Consider the following 23,587-nt stretch of genomic DNA (forward strand, 5'->3'; position numbering starts at 1 on the left):
AGTAGGGAGAGAATAGGGACAGGATAGGGAGAGAGGAGGGATAGGGCAGGGACAGGTTTTCTATGAAGGGTCAGACTGAGGGGCAGACTAAGGACAGTCTAGGGCAAATGAGGGAAAGAATAGGGAGACCTTTTTTAAATTCAAGGGATAGTACATTGATGTCTGTGCCCGGCGGATCACCTCCAATGCCGGTGGGGGGCTGTGAGTGCACCATGAAGCTTTTTGTTTTGGTTTGGGCAAGATGGAGTAAAGTAGGGCTGCAGGAGAGCCGACCTTAGGCTTTCGGGTTATGTATATAGTATATATTACGCATGTTGGTATTGGAGTGTATTATGGTTATTGTATATTGTATATATTCACATTTTGGGTGGTAGGTAGGTTGGGTGGGGAGTTGGGGGGAGTGGGACTCACGCCTTCAGCCGTAGCCTGGCACGTCCCGAACATTGGACTCTGGGCACGGACTGGTGGAGCGGGCATGACCCTCAGGCTGCGGCGGGCACAGCGTGGTATTATTATTATTATTAAAAAAAAAACGAAAAAAAAAAAACCCTGGTGTGGCTGGGCACGTCCTGAACTGAACTCTGGGCACGGACTGATGGAGCAGGCTTGGCCCCCAAGCTGCACTGGGGACCCAAAAAAAAAAAAAAAAAAAAATTACATATATTTTTAGTTAGTTCTTTTATGCCAGTTTGGCTCGGTCTTTCTGTTTATATTTGGTTATTTATCTTGCTATTTATGCTATTGCTATTTATGCTATTGCTTACATTTGTTCTGTGTGGGTACAGTGCGGTACGGCTGGACCTGGAGGTGTAGTTTACATAGTTTTATACTTTAGGTATATGGTTGTATATTGTGTTATATGCTGAGTGTGTATGTGTGTTGGTGTGTACGGCGGGGGGAAACCCGGATATGGACATTTACTTTGTTTATGGATCACGGACTGTGGGGGAAGGGCCTTATATTGCTTTATATGGTTATTCTTATTGTTACAGTTTGTCTTTGTTGTGTTTTTTACTTTTATAATAAAAGATCTACAGGATGTAACTCAGGATCAGTACAGGATAAGTAATATATGTCTACAGTGACTCAAGCAGCAGAATAGTGAGTGCAGCTCTGGAGTATAATACAGGATGTAACTCAGGAGCAGTACAGGATAAGTAATGTATGTACACAGTGACTCCACCAGCACAATAGTAAGTGCAGCTCTGCAGTATAATACAGAATGTAACTCAGGATCAGTACAGGGTAAGTAATGTATATACACAGTGACTCCACCAGCAGAATAGTGAGTGCAGCTCTGCAGTATAATACAGAATGTAACTCAGGATCAGTACAGGATAAGTAGTGTATGTACACAGTGACTCCACCAGCAGAATAGTGAGTGCAGCTCTGGAGTATAATACAGGATGTAACTCAGGATCAGTACAGGATAAGTAATGTATATACACAGTGACTCCACCAGCAGAATAGTGAGTGCAGCTCTGCTGTATAATACAGAATGTAACTCAGGATCAGTACAGGATAAGTAATGTATGTACACAGTGACTCCACCAGCAGAATAGTGAGTGCAGCTCTGCTGTATAATACAGAATGTAACTCAGGATCAGTACAGGATAAGTAATGTATGTACACAGTGACTCCACCAGCAGAATAGTGAGTGCAGCTCTGCAGTATAATACAGAATGTAACTCAGGATCAGTACAGGATAAGTAATGTATGTACACAGTGACTCCACCAGCAGAATAGCGAGTGCAGCTCTGCAGTATAATACAGGGTGTAACTCCGGATCAGTACAGGATAAGTAATGTATGTACACAGTGACTCCACCAGCAGAATAGTGAGTGCAGCTCTGGAGTATAATACAGGATGTAACTCAGGATCCATACAGGATAAGTAATGTGTGTACACAGTGACTCCACCAGCAGAATGAGTGCAGCTCTGGAGTATAATACAGGATGTAACTCAGGATCAGTACAGGATAAGTAATGTATGTACACAGTGACTCCAGCAGCAGAATAGTGAGTGCAGCTCTGGAGTATAATACAGGATGTAACTCAGGAACAGTACAGGATAAGTAATGTATGTACACAGTGACTCCACCAGCAGAATAGTGAGCGCAGCTTTAGAGTATAATACAAGATATTATTTTATTAGTGTGAAATTCCAGTTTAACACATGCAAGGTTTACATCACCAGCACCCTCCCATGGAGTGATACATTATTCTAGTTCTGTTCAGTAAATTTTTATTCTTATAAAAAATGATGCTGCCTACTTTTCCGTCTGTCACCATCCTGAAGTTGGGCACGTACCACCACCCCCTCCCCCCTCTCCAGCCCGTTGCACACACAGGAAGGGGAACTGTGGTGAATGTACTGTAGTTTGAAGCTGAATATCAGCAGGGATGCAGCAAACATCATGGAAGATAATGATATAGGGAAACATCAGAAAGGTGAGACAGCTGTGTTTAACTAGCTGTGCACAAACATGGTGCAAACACCCTTCATATCTGGAAGTTTTAAAAATTTGCTTCACAACTGAAAACCCCTTTAAGCTCCTATTAGGTACGCAGCTCCTGGACCATTCGCTGCAAGGAGAAACCACTTTATTAAGCAGAGATTTCAACTTCTTAGGAGGTGGAGACAAAGGCTCAGTGTTCTTCCAAGAGGGAGGGGGCGTTGTACAATAAAAGGACGATAGTTTCCGGTGCAAAGGAGAACGCTTTGTTCAGTTGCTAAGGAAATGAAAGACTGGCAGAGCGGGTGAGGGGAATCCTTGCAGGTCAATAATTGACCATCAATGAAGCAAAAAAGTCTAAAGGGCTACGGCTCCGACTGCCTCAGTAGTAAGATATGTCTGCTTGCACATAGGTGAAAGGTTACTATTAGTCGTTCAGCTTGTTTCCGGGGTTGTTTAGCCCTGGGCCAATAATTCATGAAACAAGCTGTACAACTTAAGCAGGTGGCGATGTTCTGTATAGAGAGGTGGTAACAAGCGGAGGTGGCACTTAAAACACAACTTTACTTCTTTGATGGTAAGTGTCTTCTCTCTCCTTACTATATAGACAAGACCTTCCGTCTTTTCACTATCACTCATCAGCATAACTCCCCATCGTCAATCCTCCCAGGTCTGCATCAGTACTGCTGCTCACAGCACTGCAGGCGCACGGACCTCCACAATATAGAGAATCTTAAGGAACTCCTAGACTTAATGTTTATCGTTCAAACAAGCAAAAGTGAAAGATAATCTTTCGGTCTAAATGCAGCCAACGACCAAACGCAGAACGGCAATCATTCATTTTTTGTTCATTGTTCATTTTATGCAGGCATAAAAATCATTGTTGGCTCGTTGACTTACCATTCGTGCTTAAAAGGACCCTGAGGGCTCACTCACATGGGCTACAAAATCATGCAGGAATTAGCCGTGCAAAGAAATCGTGGCTAACTCGCGAGAAAATCCTGTGAATAGACCATTTCCTGCTATCAAGTCCCGAGCTTAATTAACGATGAAATTACCCATTCACACGATTGGGAGCTGCGTGTTGCTTTAAAAAAGCACTGCTGCACTAGGAAGAGAGAGAGATTAAAGGAAGCCCAGCGGGGCTTTCCTTCATTGCTGTGGACTCCCTTCATCTCAGCGGAGATGGAGGGATTCCCCGTAGCAGAGATAGGGGTTCCCCTGCAGGGGGGAAGGAGATATTCTCCTGAACCCCTCAATCATCTCTATGGGGAAATCCCTCCTTCTCTCCCCGCTTTTGGGGAATTCCTCCAGCACCTTTTGCTGGCCATCTCACATAGTCTCCCACAGGAATCTATGGAGGCTTCTGTGATTTTCTGCAACAAGATAAATCGAGACCTATTTTTTTATATAGCAGTGAATTTCAGTTGCTGAATTCCACTGCTGATGTCCTATCTTTTTTTGTGCAATTTTTTGACTCGGCTACAAATCGTTCATTTGAAGGGTTCCAAAGGAAATAGAGATGAGGGAGCATACTCGCTAAGGCAAATTACTTGAGCGAGTATTGCCTTTTTCAAGTACATGCCCACTCGTCTCAAAAGATTCGGGTGCTCTTCCCCTTGCTTTCAGGCCGGACCAGGGTTTAGCAGGGTCTCTGCCTTTCCTGGGGCTGAGGGGTGTGGTGTTCGGTGAGTGATGTCAGTTCTCACCTGTCTCTAGTGGCCCTGCCCTATATAAGCTGTTCTAGAAGTAACCTCAGTGCTGGTCAATTTCAGTCTGCTCCTGAGTCTGCTATTAGGGGCATAGCCTGGCATCGGAGCTCCATTTCTCTGCTGCTACAGATAAGTGACACTGTTGTTTACCTTGCAGTGCTTATGGTATTCAGGGCTCCCTGGTAGGGATTTATCAGTGGCCTAGTTATGCGTGTGGGTCCATGCTTATCAGAGCGATCGCCCTGCCGGGTTAGGCATGGGTCCCTCCTGGGATAAGGGGTTTTATTTAGGGAGAGATATCCTTTAGTTATGTTTGTTATGCACTGTGGTGCTTTGGTGTAGTTTTGCATGATCGTGGTTCTTTACGTTTATTTATCCTTCATGTCCAGTCAGGACGCAACACTCTGCTATTGTATCTTATGTATATGGTTGACCTCTCTTTTTGGGCAGATCATTATATGTGATCAGTAGTGATCTCTGCTTTGTTCGCTCATACTTCTCTTACTTTTTACTTCCAGGTTTGACAGATCACATTCGCTATGGAGCTCATTTCACTTCTACTATCTCTTGTTGTCATCCTGTTTTTGGCCTGTGTCTTCAGAAATCGGAACAATTACAAGTACTCCAATTTTCCTCCAGGTCCTAAAGCTTTACCTCTTATTGGAAACTTGCACATGATCAACATAATGAACCCTCAAAAGTCATTAATGGAGGTAAAAAGATTTAAATCCTCAGCTTTTTGGGTAAGATTGTACACAATTTAAAAAACATTCAGGAACACCTACAGGTTTTGTACTGCTTCTCGCTAGTTTCCTGCATGAAGCAGACAGCTCTGCACACTGCGCAGTGGTCTGCGTTGGTACTGCAGACTAGGTCCCATTCCTTTCTATAGGACTCAGTTTGCAGTACCAACCCATACCACCACACAATGTATGGAGCTGTCTGCTTCCTGCAAATAACTAGAAGTGAGACAACCCCTTTAAGCATCCCAGTATAACCCCCAAGTCATTTATACCTCAGGGATTTCCAATCCGTCCAGTTAGCAAGCAGAAGCGATTGTGAATCAATTTCAACTGCTTTGGTATAAAGGAAAGTGACAACATGCACACTGAAAAGTCAGCAGCAAGAGAACCCTCAAAAGGGAATGGAGACAAAGAACTCTTTGCTTTGGGTGCTCATGTGTATTCTACTTTCAGATGTCCAAGAAGTACGGCTCAGTGTTCGGCCTCCAATTTGGCATGCGGAAGGTGGTTGTCCTATGTGGTTATGATACAGTAAAAGATGCTCTTATCAATCACGCAGAAGAATTTGCTGGAAGGCCGGTTACAGCACTGGGAAACAGAACTACAGAAGGGCATGGTACGTATTTCATATATTCATTGAGAGTAATTAAGAAATGAGTATGTTGTATATGTTTGGGGTTAACCCCAATTCCCAACTGTGCTAGTAGGGGATTAGAGTAATAATAGGCCTGGGAGCCTGAGGCGATCCAAAAGACACCTCTGTCCCATAGAAGACTTATACTATTAAGTATACCTGATACTTCGGAGGGCTATATTAAAGATTTTCCTTCACTGTTAAGGAGCTTCAAGGTACACCCCTGGCTCCAAATGTACATATGTGGCATCTGAGCACCTGAATATTTGAGGGGTTTGTGCATTAGTGGCAGCACAGGAGCAGCTTAACTTCCGCAATCCATTTTATACTTCTGGCTCCGAAGCCTGCAGCCCAATTGTCAATTGTGGTAGAGAGGCCTGAGCTAGCCCTGCTACTGCCCTACACAAAACTGCCTCTCTGTGCTCAGAGCTACTGAATGAACAGGGAGAGGAGGAGAAAGATGCAATGGAAGAGGGGTCAAGATGAGGCTTTTTCTTTGCCCTCTGGCCCAAGTGGGCTCTCCAAGGCAGAGGGTGGTGGGAATTCATGTGATTGTTCATACACATTGTGTTCAGGTTGTTTACCTTCCTGACACATTTTAAACGCTTTCTAAGATGATCTTAGAAGGGACCGCATCACATGAACATCGTAGGTTCATGCATGGCAATGCAATAGATCGGAAGATTCATAGGGACGCATGGGCGAGGGGGAAAAGACAGAAAACCTAGAAAACGAAGGCAAATCTCGTAATATTGCATGATAGAAAGCATCACAAATGGGAATGAAGTAATTGAAAAGCATTGGTTTTATAATTCTGCGTACTCTTCGCATTGCTCAAAAATGCAAGCTGCAATTCCCGAGAGGCCAAATATGTGGGAACAGAAGGCCACAGAGATTAGCTTGTATCTTTATGAGCTATCCCTGTTTAGTGCAGCGTAATTGAATACCCCAAACTCCACTGCTAGTTGCGTAAGGTCTGAAAATAATTCATAGTGGACGTATTGATGACTTTGAACAATGTCTAGGGCCACAAACAGAACTACAACATATCCCACGCCAGAGCATATTTTGTCTGTCTGCGTCATTGCTACATATGTTAACAGCAGCAATAATATACCCTCTCCCAATATACAGACCACACTTCATTAAGACTAGTTTCACATAGGCGAGGGTGATATCAGGCCATGAATCATGGCCCGATGTTACCCTCACCGTCCATGTGAAAGCCCCAGTGATGCGAGACGTTTTCATGTGAAAACAGCCTCACATCACTGTGGGGATTCCCTTCATCCCCGACGTCGCTGTCAAAGTCGCAGCAGAGAATCGCGGAGTTGTCCCGCAATGGGCGATATCGCAAGAAGATAGAACATGCTGCGGTATGTTTCCCACATAGCGCGGTGCTATGCAGGAAAACATCACTCATGTATATGACCCCATTCACACGAATGGGTTTTATATTTGTGCATCTCACAACAGACAAATTTCGTGCGTTGTTTTTTTTTTTTTCCCCCTCTCGGCCGTGTAAAACCCGCCTTAGGCATAGACGTGTGATGCAGCAACTTTTTCTGCTCCCTCCAATAGAACAGCAATATATCCCCTGTAGAATATCTGTCCCTATTAACAGACCCGGTATTATATAGGCATATAAATGTGATGCAGCTTCTCTGTCCTGTCACTTTGACTGTTATATATGTACGCCAAGCAGCCACCCCCCTCATTATCAGGAGGCAGTGTGAGTGGTTGTCTTATCGGTGTCCTGCACAGGTGTTATTGGCTCCTCCATTTGGTAGCTGACTACCTGCATGGTGAGAGGAGGATGCATCTATATGCCCTCCTCACTCAGTAAGTAACGGCCATTTTCTGTGATTGTTTTTAATTTTTTATTTCCCCTTCTGTGATGCATTTATATTAGTGTAGGGACCCACTACAACACAAGGAACCGTGAAGTGGTTAGTGGGCTCATGTATCTTGGCCAACATCCAACCAATGCCTTGCATTTATTATCTATCATTCACATGCAGTGTGGCATTAAGACTCCAGGGGGAGCCCAGGGTGGCAGTACCAATGTGGTTCACTGATGGATATGCAGGGCGACCCGCCGAATTATCATGGCGTCATTAATAGGTTGCTAGTCTGCATGGTGAACTACATGTATCAGAATGGTCTGGCACCCTGTATCCACTATGTGTGGGAGTTTACACCAAGCATTCACCCCCCTCATTATCAGGAGGCAGTGTGAGTGGTTGTCTTATCGGTGTCCTGCACAGGTGTTATTGGCTCCTCCATTTAGTAGTCAGCTACCTGCATGGTGAGAGGAGGATGCATCTATATGCACTCCTCAGTCAGTAAGTAACGGCCATTTTCTGTGATTGTTTTTAATTTTTTATTTCCCCTTCTGTGATGCATGTTATATATGGCTGCACGCTGACTCTGCAGTAGGCATTATAGGAGATTCAATTTTGCCAAAAAACAGTTTGGACTAAGCAACAGTATTTAGAGCACTTTTTGGTAGTTTGTGATCCAGACACTCTCATCTAAATGAGGCCTAACTCACCAGAAGTACAATATATTAAAAAAACCTAATTCTGGTGCCGTATCCTGTGCTCATTTCATTCAGGTATTATATCTGCAAATGGAGATAACTGGAAAGTGATGAGAAGATTCACTCTGTCAACATTACGAGATTATGGAATGGGGAAGAAGAGTATAGAAAATAAGATCACTGAAGAATGTGAATGCCTAATTCAGAAATGTAAAACCTATGAAGGTAATTCTGTTCATATTGTATGATCTTAAAGGAAATCTATGAAATATCTCCTTAATGCAAACTGATACAGTATATATGTATATCGTGGTCATGATGTAGATCTCCAATGTCCAAACAACTGGTCCTTGAGTGATTTGGGTGCCCAGCTGCCCAGTTCCCCATATATGCAACATGCAATGTGTTCATATAAATCAGTTGTGCTCTGGGAGTAAAAGATTGTAGGTGCTAGATCACCACTGACATTGGTGGCATATCACTAGCTCCTTCCCAATGCAGCTGCAGACCAAGTTTCATGTGTATTCCATGGCCTATGAGATCGGTGCATTATGGGATGAATCAACCCACAACAGGGAGGTCTCTGAGATCACGGCACCCACACAAGACTTGGACCATGGCTGTGATGATATGAAAATGTCTACATGTCATTTGCAGATAGAGGGGTGTTATTGGGGGCATAAAGCAGGACTCCAAATATGGTCTGACCAGCCCACCACAACCAGTCTGGGCCATGCACTGGACAGATCACTCATGATTTGCATTAAGCATGGGACAAATTAAACCCTTCATTTTACGGGTATGTTTGACAACACCTTATTATCAAAGTAACTGTTGAAATGCTTATTTCATCAGCATTGCCATGACACCCAAATGGCTTCTCTCGAGGGGCTGTTTGGGACATTTCTGTCAAGAATATTTTGCCCTTTATCAATGAGGGACCCCGCTCAGATGGCATATGCAGTTTAATTCATTGATAAGAGACAAAATACAACTTACAATCATTGCATAGGGAGCTTTCTGCCTATAACACAAATTCAAACATCTAGCACAAAACCACAAATGTACAGACAATGCGATTACTCAAATAACAGAAAAATATGTTTTACAAAAATGCCTTTCAGTGTCACAGGATGGAAGTAAAGCAGAAGTATAATTTCTTATAAGTTAAACTTGTTAAATCAGCAGTTCTTTCAGCAGTACTTTTGGTGATTTCACTATAATATATTTCGTTAGACAAAGTAGTTTGTAGACTCTTAATAAAAAGCATATCAATGAATTGATCTATGAAATCGCCCTAACAATTTCACTTCCAGTCAAGACATGCAAATGCCTGTCAGAGTTAACAGCAGCATTTAAATGGTTAACAGCCCCAATCGAAGTGAAGTCTGATTGCAGCTCTTGCAGTTGGGTAACCACATTACTGGACCCGCTGTATCAGACTCCGCTCCCAAGCCCATTCTTTACAATGATACTCAACCTGTTCGGGAAAGGTCTAGAAGAAGCTACTAATATCTGGTAGGTAGACTGTCTGTAGGGGTCTATGAATGACCATTTTTGAGGCCACCTTGAAGAAGCTAAATGGTAGACAAAGTGGCATGGCACTGGCACTTTACTATGGTCACTGCCACATTGGTCACAGTGCTAGGGCCTTCCTGAATGGACATTGGTAGCATGCCCAAAGCCAATCTTTTTTAACTTCGCCAAAACCAGTAAGTTTTATGTTTTAATGATTGTCTACTTTTTCTGTTTTCAGGAAAACCATTTGATAATCAAACCATCATAAATGCGGCTGTAGCCAACATCATTGTGTCCATCCTGCTGGATCATAGATTTGACTATGAAGATCCTACAATACTAAAGCTAATGAGACTAGTCAATGAAAATGTCAGGAATCTAGGAAGTATTATGGTCAGGGTAAGTATTCTTCTATTCCATTGCAGAAAGAGGAATGGTAACACGCAGTTGTCATTGTATTCATACATTTAACGGAGGGAGAGTGGAAGAATGGCACAACAAATTTCTAAGAAAGGATGCTTCAGAATTGCTATTTAATGGGAAACGCAAGTACAGATGTGGCAATTGCGCAGGGATGCTTTAGCGATGGTTCAGCGAGCTTCGAATTGCAATGGCCATGTTCTGCAAAACACTTGCATAGCGTGTCAAAAATTAAGGTAGCACTTGCTACATTTACTGAAACAGACGTCCGGAGAGTTTACAACCAACAGTTTTCATCTGTTTTATCATGGCAGTTTGAGGGGAAGACAATCTGGTCAATTACCCGAGACTCACTGCCACCTAAAAGATCTCTAAAGTACCAAACCCTCAGTAACAACATGAAGTTAATATTGACCCCTTCTATGCCCGAGTTCACCAGGGATTGTGAAAGAAAAAATAACTTTGAAGATCAAGCAGGAGGCCGAACTCTGTTCGTTCTCCAGGATGTTATTTTCTATGGAACGGGTCCTGAACACTGGATGGACAAAACTAGGATGCTACTATATTTATTTGTAGTATCCTTGGTCAGATTTTTCCTCTTTTTTTTTTTTCCTAACTAAAACTACATTACGATCATCTGATACATCTAGGACCTCAATTAGGAATCTTACATTTGCCTGAAATAGAATTAACAATATTACTTCTCTTCTATTAAGCTGTATAACAGTTTTCCTTCGCTGATCGGATGGCTACCAGGAAAACATAATAAGATTTTTGAAAACTACGAAGAGATGCAGAACTTTATAAGAGACACATTCACAAGAAAGGAGAAAGAATTGGACATAAACAATCAGAGGAACCTCGTTGATGCCTTTCTTGCTACACAACGAGAGGTAGAGTATTTGTATGTTATTTACTGAATGGCACCTGTATTAGAAGCCACCATCTCGTAGCTCGTTGGACTTCCTTTGGCCTTCAGAACCGCAGCAGCTCATCATTGCATAGATTCCACTAATGCAGCAAAGCGAAAACCACGTCAGTAGGCACTACTTCGGCAGCAAAGATTATGATATCGGACTGGTTTCCAATTAAAGTACACTCTTCAGTAATGGAAACAAAAACATAAAATGCAAAACTACGGGTTTCAATCCCGGATTGCAGTCTCCCTCAGGTATCAGTAAATATACCCAGCATTGCTAATATTAGAAACCCCCATCTAGTAGCATATTGGACCTCCTTTGGCTTCAGAATTAAAGTAATTTGTCATACTATAGATTCCACTAGGTGTTGAATTCTTTTTGCAGAATAAGTGGTCCATGCAGAGGAAGCTTCCTGTAGTTGCTGCAAGGCACAGTAAATAGAGGTACTGACATGTTCTAAACAGCTGACAAGAGGGGTTCATTGGTTCATAATGCTTGTGCCCCCTTCTGACACTAGCATGGGGGAGCAAAAATTTTGATTCCACTGCTCAATGCTCCAGTTATTTTGCTCTTTTGCCCACTGGTGTCTCACTATTGTTTCTCTTGGCAATGGCACTGAAACTGGTCATCTGCTTTTATAACCCATTCCTGCTATGGAATGACAAGTTGTTTATTTGGACACATTAGTTGAAGTGCTGGCATTGCATTCACCTGCATTTTGCTTGAAAGAGCACCACGTGTTCGGCAGAATGATTTTTGACACCCCTCTCTAACCCTTTTCAAGCTCCTCCTATCTAATAATTATTGAAGTTATTGGTATTGACTAGAGATGAGCGAACGTACTCGTCCGAGCTTGATACTCGTTCGAGTATTAGCGTGTTCGGGATGCTCGTTACTCGTAACGAGTACTACGCGATGTTCGAGTTACTTTCACTTTCATCTCTGAGACGTTAGCGCGCTTTTCTGGCCAATTGAAAGACAGGGAAGGCATTACAACTTCCCCCTGTGACGTTCAAGCCCTATACCACCCCCCTGCAGTGAGTGGCTGGCGAGATCAGGTGTCACCCGAGTATAAAAATCGGCCCCTCCCGCGGCTCGCCACAGATGCATTCTGACAGAGATCAGGGACAGTGCGATCTTGTTGGAGCTGCTATAGGGAGAGCGTTAGGAGTATTTTAGGCTTCAAGAACCCCAACGGTCCTTCTTAGGGCCACATCTAACTGTGTGCAGTACTGTGGAGGCTGCTTTTTGCAGTGTTGCACTTTTTTCTTTTTTTTTTTTGGTATATCGGCCGTGCAGAGCATTGCGCCCTGCAGTAATACTCCAGGGCCAGAAGTGCTTAGGCAGGGACAGAAGACATATTATTGATTGAATATAGGCAGTGGGCCCTTGCAAAAAAATTTGTGGGAAAAAAATCTATTTGGGCTGCCTGTGACTGTCCTCAGTGTTCTGGGTCTCTGCTGGGTGTAGTAGTTCTCCAAATTCATACGCAGCCAGCTAAGTGTTACAGCAGGCTTGCGCAAAATTATTTCCTGGCTCTGTCTGGGCTCTGAAATCACCGCTGTGTTGCAGTTCACAGTGCAACACTCTGCAGTTCTGTGACATACCCTAGGGCCAGAAGTGCTTAGGCAGGGACAGAAGACATATTATTGATTGAATATAGGCAGTGGGCCTTTGTAAAAAAATTTGTGGGAAAAAATCTATTTCGGCTGCCTGTGAGTGTCCTCAGTGTTCTAGGTCTCTGCTGGGTGTAGTAGTTCTCCAAATTCATACGCAGCCAGCTAAGTGTTACAGCAGGCTTGCGCAAAATTATTTCCTGGCGTTCCGTAAGCGAAGTCAGCCTCCAACCACAGGCCAATAAGCAGCACATTTAATTACAGCGTTCTGTTTCTGCACTACTGGTAATACAGCATGCTGAGGGGTAGGGGTAGGCCTAGAGGACGTGGACGCGGCCGAGGACGCGGAGGCCCAAGTCAGGGTGTGGGCACAGGCCGAGCCAGTGCGGTGGCCAGGGGTAGAGGCAGGGCCAGACCGAATAATCCACCAACTGTTTCCCAAAGCGCCCCCTCGCGCCATGCCACCCTGCAGAGGTCAAGGTGCTCAAAGGTCTGGCAGTTTTTCAGAGACGCCTGACGACCGACGAACAGTGGTGTGCAACCTTTGTCGCGCCAAGATCAGCTGAGGAGGCACCACCACCAGCATGCGCAGGCATATGATGGCCAAGCACCCCACAAGGTGGGACGAAGGCCGTTCACCGCCTCCGGTTTGCACCACAGCGCCTCCCCCTGTGCCCCAACCTGCCACTGAGATCCAACCCCCCTCTGAGGACATAGGCACTACCGTCTCCTGGCCTGCACCCACACCCTCACCTCCGCTGTCCTCGGCCCCATCCAGCAATGTCTAGTGCCACTGTTTGAGCGCGAGCGCAAGTACGCCGCCACGCACCCGCACGCTAAAGCGTTAAACGTGCACATTGCCAAATTGATCAGCCTGGAGATGCTGCCGTATAGGCTTGTGGAAACGGAGGCTTTCAAAAGCATGATGGCGGCGGCCCCGCGCTACTCAGTTCCCAGTCGCCACTACTTTTCCCGATGTGCCGTCCCAGCTCTGCGCGACCACGTCTCCCGCAACATTGTACGCGCCCTCACCAACGCGGTTACTGCCAAGGTCCACTTAACAACAGAAACGTGGACAAGCACAGGCGGGCAGGGCCACTATATCTCCCTGACGGCACATTGGGTGAATTTAGTGCAGGCTGGGACAGAGTCAGAGCCTGGGACCGCTCACGTCCTACCCACCCCCCGAATTGCGTGCCCCAGCTCGGTGGTGGTATCTGCGGCGGTGTATGCTTCCTCCACTAAACCACCCTCCTCCTCCTCCTCCTACGCAACCTCTGTCTCGCAATCAAGATGTGTCAGCAGCAGCACGTCGCCAGCAGTCGGTGTCGCGCGGCATGGCAGCACAGCGGTGGGCAAGCGTCAGCAGGCCGTGCTGAAACTACTCAGCTTAGGAGAGAAGAGTCAGACGGCCGACGAACTGCTGCAGGGTCTGACAGAGCAGACCGATCGCTGGCTTGCGCCGCTGAGCTTCCAACCGGGCATGGTCGTGTGTGACAACGGCCGTAACCTGGTGGCGGCTCTGCAGCTCGGCAGCCTCACGCACGTGCCATGCCTGGCCCATGTGTTTAATTTGGTGGTTCAGCGCTTTCTGAAAAGCTACCCCCACTTGTCATACCTGCTCGGTAAGGTGCGCCAGCTCTGCGCACATTTCCGCAACTCCAAGACGGACTCTGCCACCCTGCGGACCCTGCAACATCGGTTTCATCTGCCAGTGCACCGATTGCTGTGCGACGTGCCCACACAGTGGAACTCTACGCTCCACATGTTGGCTAGGCTCTATGAGCAGCGTACAGCTATTGCGGAATACCAACTCCAACATGGGCGGCGTAGTGGGAGTCAGCCTCCTCAATTATTTACAGAAGAGTGGGCCTGGTTGGCAGCCATCTGCCAGGTCCTTGGAAACTTTGAGGAGTCTACCCAGATGCTGAGCAGGGATGCTGCAATCATTAGCGTCACCATTCCTCTGCTATGCCTCTTGAGAAGTTCCCTGCAAAGCATAAAGGCAGACGCTTTGCAAACGGAAACGGAGGCGGGGGAAGACAGTATGTCGCTGGATAGTCAGAGCACCCTCATGTCTATATCTCAGCGCGTTGAGGAGGAGGGGGAGGAGCATGAGGAGGAGGGGGAAGACACAGCTTGGCCCAGTGCTGAGGGTACAGATGCTGCTTGCCTGTCATCCTTTCAGCGTGTATGGCCAGAGGAGGAGGAGGAGGAGGGGGAGGAGCATGAGGAGGAGGGGAAGAGACAGCTTGGCCCACTGCTGAGGGTACAGATGCTGCTTGCCTGTCATCCTTTCAGCATGTATGGCCAGAGGAGGAGGAGGAGGATCCTGAAAGTGATCTTCCGAGTGAGGACAGCCATGTGTTGCGTACAGGTACCCTGGCACACATGGCTGACTTCATGTTAGGATGCCTTTCTCATGACCCTCGCGTTACACGCATTCTGGCCACTACGGATTACTGGGTGTACACAATGCTTGACCCACGGTATAAGGAGAACCTTTCCACTCTCATTCCCGAAGAGGAAAGGGGTTTGAGAATGATGCTATACCACAGGGTGCTGGTGGACAAACTGATGGTAAACTTCCCATCCGACAGCGCTAGTGGCCGAAGGCGCATCTCAACGGCCCAGGTAGCAGGGGAGGCGCAGAGATCAGGCAGCATGTACAGCGCAGGCAGCGGAACATTATCCAAGGCCTTTGCCAGCTTTATGGCTCCCCAGCAAGACTGTCACCGGTCCCCAGTCAAGGCTGAGTTGGCGGGAGCACTGTAAAAGGATGGTGAGGGAGTACGTAGCCGATCGCACGAACGTCCTCGGTGACACCTCTGCCCCCTACAACTACTGGGTGTCGAAGCTGGACACGTGGCCTGAACTCGCGCTGTATGCCCTGGAGGTGCTTGCTTGTCCTGCGGCTAGCGTCTTGTCAGAGAGTGTGTTTAGTGTGGCTGGGGGAATCATCACGGATAAGCGTACCCACCTGTCAACCGACAGTGCCGACAGGCTTACACTCATCAAGATGAACAAAGCCTGGATTTCCCCAGACTTCTCTTCTCCACCAGCGGACAGCAGCGATACGTAAACAATACTTAGGCTGCACCCACGGATGGAAGCATCGTTCTCTATCACCATCCAAAATGGGGACCTTTTTGCTTCATCAATCTGTGTACAATATTCCTCCTCCTCCTCCTGAAACCTCACATAATCACGCCGAACGGGCAATTTTTCTTAGGCCCACAAGGCTCAGTCATATAATTTTTCTAAACAATTTTTATACGTTTCAATGCTCATTAAAGCGTTGAAACTTTCACCTCAACCAATTTTTATTTTTACTGGGCTGCCTCCAGGCCTAGTTACCAATTAAGCCACATTAACCAAAGCGATTAATGGGTTTCACCTGCCCTCTTGGTTGGGCATGGGCAATTTTTCTCAGGTACATTAGTACTGTTGGTACACCAATTTTTGGGGGGCCTCGCCTACAGTGTAATCCAATTAATTTTTAGCCCACCTGCATTACAGCTGACGTTACATCAGCTGTGTTGGGCACTGCAATGGGATATATTTATGTACCGCTGGTGGCTTCCTGGCACCCACCCACGCTGTGGGTCCACAGGGAGTTGTAACTGCATGCGTCCACTTCTAAAGAACCCCAGTCTTACTGGGGCATGCAGTGTGGGCCGAAGCCCACCTGCATTAAACATGACAATATTACCTCAGCTGTGATGGGCAATGCAATGGGATATATTTATGTACCGCCGGTGGGTTCCAGGGAGCCACCCATGCTGTGGGTCCACAGGGGGTTGTAACTGCATCTGTCCACTTCTAAAGAACCCCAGTCTGACTGGGGCATGCAGTGTGGGCCGAAGCCCACCTGCATTAAACATGACATTATTACCTCAGCTGTGATGGGCAATGCAATGGGATATATTTATGTACCGCCGGTGGCTTCATGGCACCCACCCATCCTGTGGGTCCACAGGGAGTTGTACCTGCATCTGTCCACTTCTAAAGAACCCCAGTCTGACTGGGGCATGCAGTGTGGGCCAAAGCCCACCTGCATTTAATCTGACGTTAGCTCTGCTGTCCAGGGAACTGCAATGGGATACATTTATGTACAGCCGGTGGGTTCCAGGGAGCCACCCATGCTGTAGGTGCACACGGAATTCCCATTGCAGAGTTGTACCTGCCTGTGACTATTTATAAAAAACGCGGTCTGACTGGGGCATGCAGACACCTTGACAGAATGAATAGTGTGTGGCACATAGGTTCCCCATTGCTATGCCCACGTGTGCAGCTCCTGATGGAGGTGGCACAGGATTGGATTTTTCATTGCTTCTGTACAGCATTTTGGGCTATTGCCCCGCCCCTTTTAAAGAGGGTCGCTGCCTAGCCGTGCCAACCCTCTGCAGTGTGTGCCTGCGGTTCCTCCTCATGGCAGACGCACTTATAAATAGACATGAGGGTGGCGTGGCATGAGGGCAGCTGAAGGCTGGGCAGGGACAGTTTGGTGTGCGCTGTGGACACTGGGTCATGGGGGGGGGGTTGGGCAGCATGTAACCCAGGAGAAGTGGCAGCGGAGTGTCATGCAGGCAGTGATTGTGCTTTGTTGGAGGTAGTGTGGTGCTTAGCTAAGGTATGCATTGCTAATGAGGGCTTTTCAGAAGTAAAAATTGTTGGGAGGGGGGGTGGGCCCACTCTTGCCGCTATTGTGGCTTAATAGTGGGACCTGGGAACTTGAAATGCAGCCCAACATGTAGCCCCTCGCCTGCCCTATCTGTTGCTGTGTCGTCCCCATCACTTTCTTGAATTGCCCAGATTTTCAGAAACGAAAACCTTAGCGAGCATCGGCAATATACAAAAATGCTCGGGTCGCCCATTGACTTCAATGGGGTTCGTTATTCGAAGCGAACCCTCGAGCATCGCGAAAAGTTCGTCTCGAGTAACGAGCACCCGAGCATTTTGGTGCTCGCTCATCTCTAGTATTGACCACTTAAAAGTGGTGTCTGAATTCTAGTTCCTGTGTAAAATCCCAATCCCTTGCAGTAACATAACAAAAAGGCTTATTGGTAAGCTTATTGCTCTGGTTATGGACCCACTGTGCTAACCAACCAAACCTGGCTTTTAGACCAGATCTAGTATAGCTGTCAGCTGACCCTAGTGGTCAGAGGTACACAAGCAGGGAAAACTAAGATGGGAACTTGCCCTTAGCTTAGCAGGATGATGGTAAGAGCCCTGGCTATAAGCAGGGTAGGTGTCCTGTTAAGAACAGCCCCGCTCTGGAATCTTGGGGCTAACTATCCCTAACAGGGACAGTGTACACAAAGCATGGAAAAGGACTGATTATTACAGAAATGAGAACAATGCACAGACTGGGCAGAGATGGACAGACGCAAATGGGCTAGAGCGTTAGGCAAAGAACATACAAAATAAACAGATACAAATACCAGCTGGACAGTCCTGAAACAAGTGACCTAGATTTGCTAGGTGTCTGAAGCAAACGCACATCAATTCTGAGGCAAAGAGGGAGAGTCCCCAGATCACTTAAATAGAAGGGTAATTGCTATCTAAGCTGCAGCTGGGTTTAAGCACTAAAAAGGGTTAACTCCTTCGTTGCTGGTAGACAATCGAACAAAAAGTACATTTAAACAGAAGAAGCAGAGTGATGCCTGGAATAGCAAGAGGGTTGCAGACACAGGTAGGAGACTTAAAGGAGATGTCCCGCGCCGAAACGGGTTTTTTTTTTTTTTAAACCCCCCCCCCCCCCCCGTTCGGCGCGAGACAACCCCGATGCAGGGGTTAAAAAAACCACCCGCACAGCGCTTACCTGAATCCCGGCGGTCCGGCGTCTTCATACTCACCTGCTGAAGATGGCCGCCGGGATCCTCTGTCTTCATGGACCGCAGGGCTTCTGTGCGGTCCATTGCCGATTCCAGCCTCCTGATTGGCTGGAATCGGCACGTGACGGGGCGGAGCTACACGGAGCTACACGGAGCCCCATAGAGAAGAGGAGAAGACCCGGACTGCGCAAGCGCGGCTAATTTGGCCATCGGAGGGCGAAAATTAGTCGGCACCATGGAGACGAGGACGCCAGCAACGGAGCAGGTAAGTATAAAACTTTTTATAACTTCTGTATGGCTCATAATTAATGCACAATGTACATTACAAAGTGCATTATTATGGCCATACAGAAGTGTATAGACCCACTTGCTGCCTCGGGACAACCCCTTTAACATTTATACTCCTCTATCCCTGGTCTTGCTGTGCCCCTTGCCACCACTCCAGGTCTCCCATCTGACATCACATTTACAGGCTGTCCAAGCCTGTTTATGGGACGTCACAGATACTGCAGCCAATAACACAGCTTGGCAATCGATCGCTGAGCTCTGTTGTTGGCTGCAGCACCTTTGTTGTCCCACAAACTGAGCAGGACTGCAGGCTGTTAACAAACAAGGGGAAAAACTCAGACAATTCTTTTAAGCTCGGTGATATAGATAAATCCTATTCATTAAATGAGATTCATTTTCTATTTATTTCCTAAAGGGAAAACCAGAATCTGCATTATACTTCCATAATAAAAATCTAGGCGTCCTGGTGAATGACTTGTTCGCTGCTGGCATGGAGACCACCTCAACCACACTGCGATGGGGCCTATTGTTAATGATTAAATATCCTGAAATCCAAAGTAAGCTACAAATATAAGACCTATCTTGTTGTGCTGGACATTTTTCTATAAACACCCTTTGGTGTACAGATGGACCTGACTATTATATATGTACTGAGCTATCACAAATGTAATAGTTATATTCTGAATATTAAAATAATTACCTACTATACCACTATATGTACATAACAATGAAAATGTTCTGTTTGTAGCACAATGAAAATGATTTTCTACTCAGTAGTTTGTGGTACCGTAATGGGCACATTAGCACCCCATAATAGTTCAACACAATCTTAATGAAAATCTGCTTTCTAAATGCATTGTAGTCAAAGTTCTAGCTTACGTTGCTCTCACTACCACTTGTATGTTTGCCTCGCTATTGAATTATAACTTCTAATCTGTCTCCTTTTGCATAATAGAAAAAGTCCAAAATGAAATTGAAAGCGTTATTGGATCTGCTCAACCACGGGCAGAACATAGGAGGGAAATGCCGTATACTGACGCTGTCATTCATGAAATTCAAAGATTTGGGGACATTGTACCTGCAAATCTTCCACATGCAACAACCAGCAACATTACATTCAGAGGCTATGGTATTCCAAAGGTGAGATGAGTTACTTCGTTTTGTTTTTACTGAGCTTTAGTCCAGTACTGTGCTTTGGGTTTCTGTATATTGGTTTACAAAATTAAGAATTGGCCGTAATTCACTATTTGTGAGCTCTATGCTATTATATACTGTAATGTCCTTGTGTTCCTGCGCTTATTTTTGCAGGATAGGTTCTACAAGATAACAGTTGGCAACTATTATTTTGTATAATCTATTTTCATATGTTAAGTCAGTTAGCAGTTACACAGTTATAATACAGCTAATTTCTACCAAGAGCAGAAGACATTAAGGGCCCATTTACATGTTAAACCAATCTTTCAAACGATTGAAAGAATGACAGTTTTAGCAATCATTTTGCATAAACTGCTCATGGACACTAAGGTCCATGAGCAGTTTATTACCTTTATTTACATGCAAATGAGCCTACAGCACCTGTTTGCAACTCCCAGCATGTGGTCTGGACTTTGCACTCAGCTGCATTGTTTGCGCACAGGCTGCTGCAGGCTTTCAGCTGAATACAATGTAATCAGCTGCTACCATGTAGAACACAGCCTGTAGACCCTGCTATCTCTCTCCGGCTGAATGATGGATTTTAGGGTCACTTAAAAATCATCATTCAGTTGAAGAGTGAAAGATGGAAGCATTTACACACCGATTATCGCTCAAAAGCAATCATTTGAATGAATTTTGAGTGATAATCGTTGCGTGTGAATTAGTTCTAAAAATGTAATTTCTTATCTATGGACTTTATCAATTTAAAGTGATGTAAAAAAGTCAAGTCATGTATAAGTGTAGAATATTAATTCCAAAAAAGCTTGCAATTTAAACTTTATCTCAACTACTTAAAAATACAAACATGATAACCAACTTCACGATACCCCCACAACACGGTGGCTGACTCCTATATACATAGCGCACTTGTGATTGTATCATGCTTTTCGACCAAGAGTAGTCTTTCTCAAGCCTAAAGACAATGTCAAATAACATATAAATATATATTTACAATATGTATACAAAATGTATTAAAAACATAAAGGCACATAATTAAAAGACATCTCAGAATGGTGTCACATACCGCTATCTGACAGAACACTGTAGTACATCCATGTTCCGGATGCCCATGCTGACAAAATGCTCATTTATATATGCTCATATCCATCAGCACGTCTGGCGCGGGACCTCCCATCCTTGGAGTCATTTCCGGTGTCCCTCCATCACTACCGGCATATTAGTTGTCTCAATAACATGGTAACCAAACAATACAGGTACATAGCACATTACGTCTCATCCCATGGATCAGTGCGCATGCGCCGTATGATCCAATGACGTCAGTGCACGTTCTATATGGCAGTACGCATGCGCTATATGTTAATTACGTGATAGCCTCATAAACTCTATTGCATGCCCAATATCTCATTGTGATCTGGTGACATCAGCGCGTCATGCGCTACATCCAATACGTCAGAGCGCATGCGTTGTATGTCAATAGCAATTGCATGATAGCCCCATAGTCTCTATTGTGGCCCAAGTTTCAATCCATCTATATTGGACATCTGAGCCCATGCACCGCTCGCATCACCCAACATCTACTTGCCGCATAAATAACTTCATCATTGGCTTAAATTAATGATTGGCATACCTTCAAAACATACCATGTCAGTGGGGACAAATTGAACAGTACCAAACTGCTAGGCATCAGATCAATCATTAAGCTGATGAATATTATATCTCCTAGGGTAAGTAAAACGTAAACCAGATTTTCAACTAGATATAATTCTTTATTAGCAATTTTATACATAATGTGCACACTGAGACTGTTGCATCTGATCATCAAAGGTAGAGACTAGAGATGGGCGAGTATACTCGCTAAGGGCAATTGCTCGATCGACCATTGCCCTTAGCGAGTACCTGCCCGCTCGGGAGCAAAGATTCGGCTGCCGGCGGTGGGCGGGGAGAGCGGGGAGGAACGGAGGGGAGATCTCTTCCCCCCCCCCCCTCCCCCCGCTCATGGCCACATCTCACCTGTCACCCGCGCCGGCAGCCGAACCTTTGCTCTCGAGCGGGGAGATGCTCGCTCATCTCTAGTAGAGACGTATGGGAAAATTAAAAATTCTCAAAACCACATATAAAGGTCAAAAAGTGACAATAGCCGGCAAAAAAAGGGATCATGACGGAACATGGACTAAAGCACCATCTGAAACATAATAAAAACATAAAATATCAAAAACCGATAATCACCATATTTAGCAGCAATAAATCCTACAACCTCAGATGAAGCAGAGATAAGTCCTAGATGTATGGCATACAATGTTAGTCAATATTCATGCCCTTTGGAGACAAGGCATCTAAATCCTGAATCCATCAATCTCTTCAAGAGTGCTTGATGGTCGCCTCCCCTTACAGAGGGTGGGGGTGCATGATCTATGACACAGCATCGTAATTGGCTGATCTTATGTTTCTTCTCAGCAAAATGTTTGGATATCGGAAGTGTTATATTGTTATGTATTGTACTTTTATGCTTGGTAATAAGTGTTCTTACTTCAAGTGTCGTCTCCCCTACATATCCGATGCCACATGGGCATGTGATTAGGTAGACGACAAAGTTGGAAGTGCAGGAGTACCTATGTCTGATTTTGAATCCAATGACCCGTAAAGGGATGGCAAAAGCTATCACCCTTTATCATATTGCCACAGCACAAACAGCTGTGGCAAGGATAATTTATTTTTTTCAAAGGGACTAGAGTGGATTGTGTAATCACTTTCTCAGGGTTAAATAGTGGCTTCACCAATCTATGCTTTAAATTAGATGCCCTTCTATAGGCCATAATTGGTCTTTCTTTAAATTCCGCCACATGGTCACATCCATTCAATAGCAGAGGCCAATGTTTGTTAGTAATTAGAGATGAGCGAGCATACTCGCTAAGGACAATTACTCGAGCGAATATTGTCCTTAGCGAGTACCTGCCCGCTCGGAAGAAAAGATTCGGGTGCTGGCGCGGGTGAGCGGTGAGTTGCGGGAGTGAGCAGAAGGGAGCGGGGGGAGGGGAGAGGGAGAGCTCCCCGCTCCCTGCCGGCACCTGAATCTTTTCTTCCGAGCGGGCAGGTACTCGCTAAGGACAATGCTCGCTCGAATAATTGTCCTTAGCGAGTATGCTCGCTCATCTCTATTAATAATGCTTGTGACCTTCTTGCTATTAGCCCCATATGTAGAGACAAATAGAATTCTCGTATTAGCTTTGAGTTTTGTGGGCCTTCCCTCATTATTAGTCAGAGTGTCGCTTTCAATCCCACGTACTTGGTTGGCAGTTTCCTCAACCAATTATGTGGGATATCCCCTCATTTTAAATTTCCAGTGCTTCCAGGGATAGACTACAGAGTTCTTCTTTAAAATATCATATACGCTTCTTTTATTAAACATGAAACGCGTTTCGGCTGCTAGAGCCTTTGTCAAGCATAGGTAGTTACATAAATGCAGTCATTTATATACAATTAGCACTTACATGTCACAATGGGAAATCTGGTGTAAGGAAGCTGCCATATTGGGGCAGGTTTGATGACGCGATTGGCATCAGAACGAGGCTAGGTGTGGGTGTAATGACATGCCCACGTCTCTGTATTAGACCTAATGGAAGCACAGACAGCGTCAGATTAGATCGTGATGACATAAGACGCATCAGCGTCACCACGCTGGAGGCGTAATGACGCTCATGTATACCCGTACCATGTGTGTACTCATGGCTACAAGAAAAACATCAGTCT

General features: G+C 45.5%; 1 protein-coding gene across 1 annotated transcript in view; it reads left to right on the forward strand.

The window, feature by feature from the left end:
- Positions 1–2,721: 2,721 nt before the first annotated feature.
- LOC136616986 (uncharacterized) overlaps positions 2,722–23,587 on the forward strand; it is a 59,207-nt gene continuing 38,341 nt past the window's right edge. The window contains exons 1-8 of the mRNA XM_066594228.1: positions 2,722–3,032; positions 4,686–4,880; positions 5,364–5,526; positions 8,162–8,311; positions 9,843–10,003; positions 10,741–10,917; positions 19,101–19,242; positions 19,641–19,825. Coding sequence (XP_066450325.1) covers positions 4,707–4,880; positions 5,364–5,526; positions 8,162–8,311; positions 9,843–10,003; positions 10,741–10,917; positions 19,101–19,242; positions 19,641–19,825 — 1,152 coding nt within the window. The 5' untranslated portion in view covers positions 2,722–3,032; positions 4,686–4,706. The remainder of the gene's footprint in view (positions 3,033–4,685; positions 4,881–5,363; positions 5,527–8,161; positions 8,312–9,842; positions 10,004–10,740; positions 10,918–19,100; positions 19,243–19,640; positions 19,826–23,587) is intronic.

The sequence above is a fragment of the Eleutherodactylus coqui genome, chromosome 1, assembly GCF_035609145.1.
Source record: "Eleutherodactylus coqui strain aEleCoq1 chromosome 1, aEleCoq1.hap1, whole genome shotgun sequence".
NCBI classification, from domain to species: domain Eukaryota; kingdom Metazoa; phylum Chordata; class Amphibia; order Anura; family Eleutherodactylidae; genus Eleutherodactylus; species Eleutherodactylus coqui.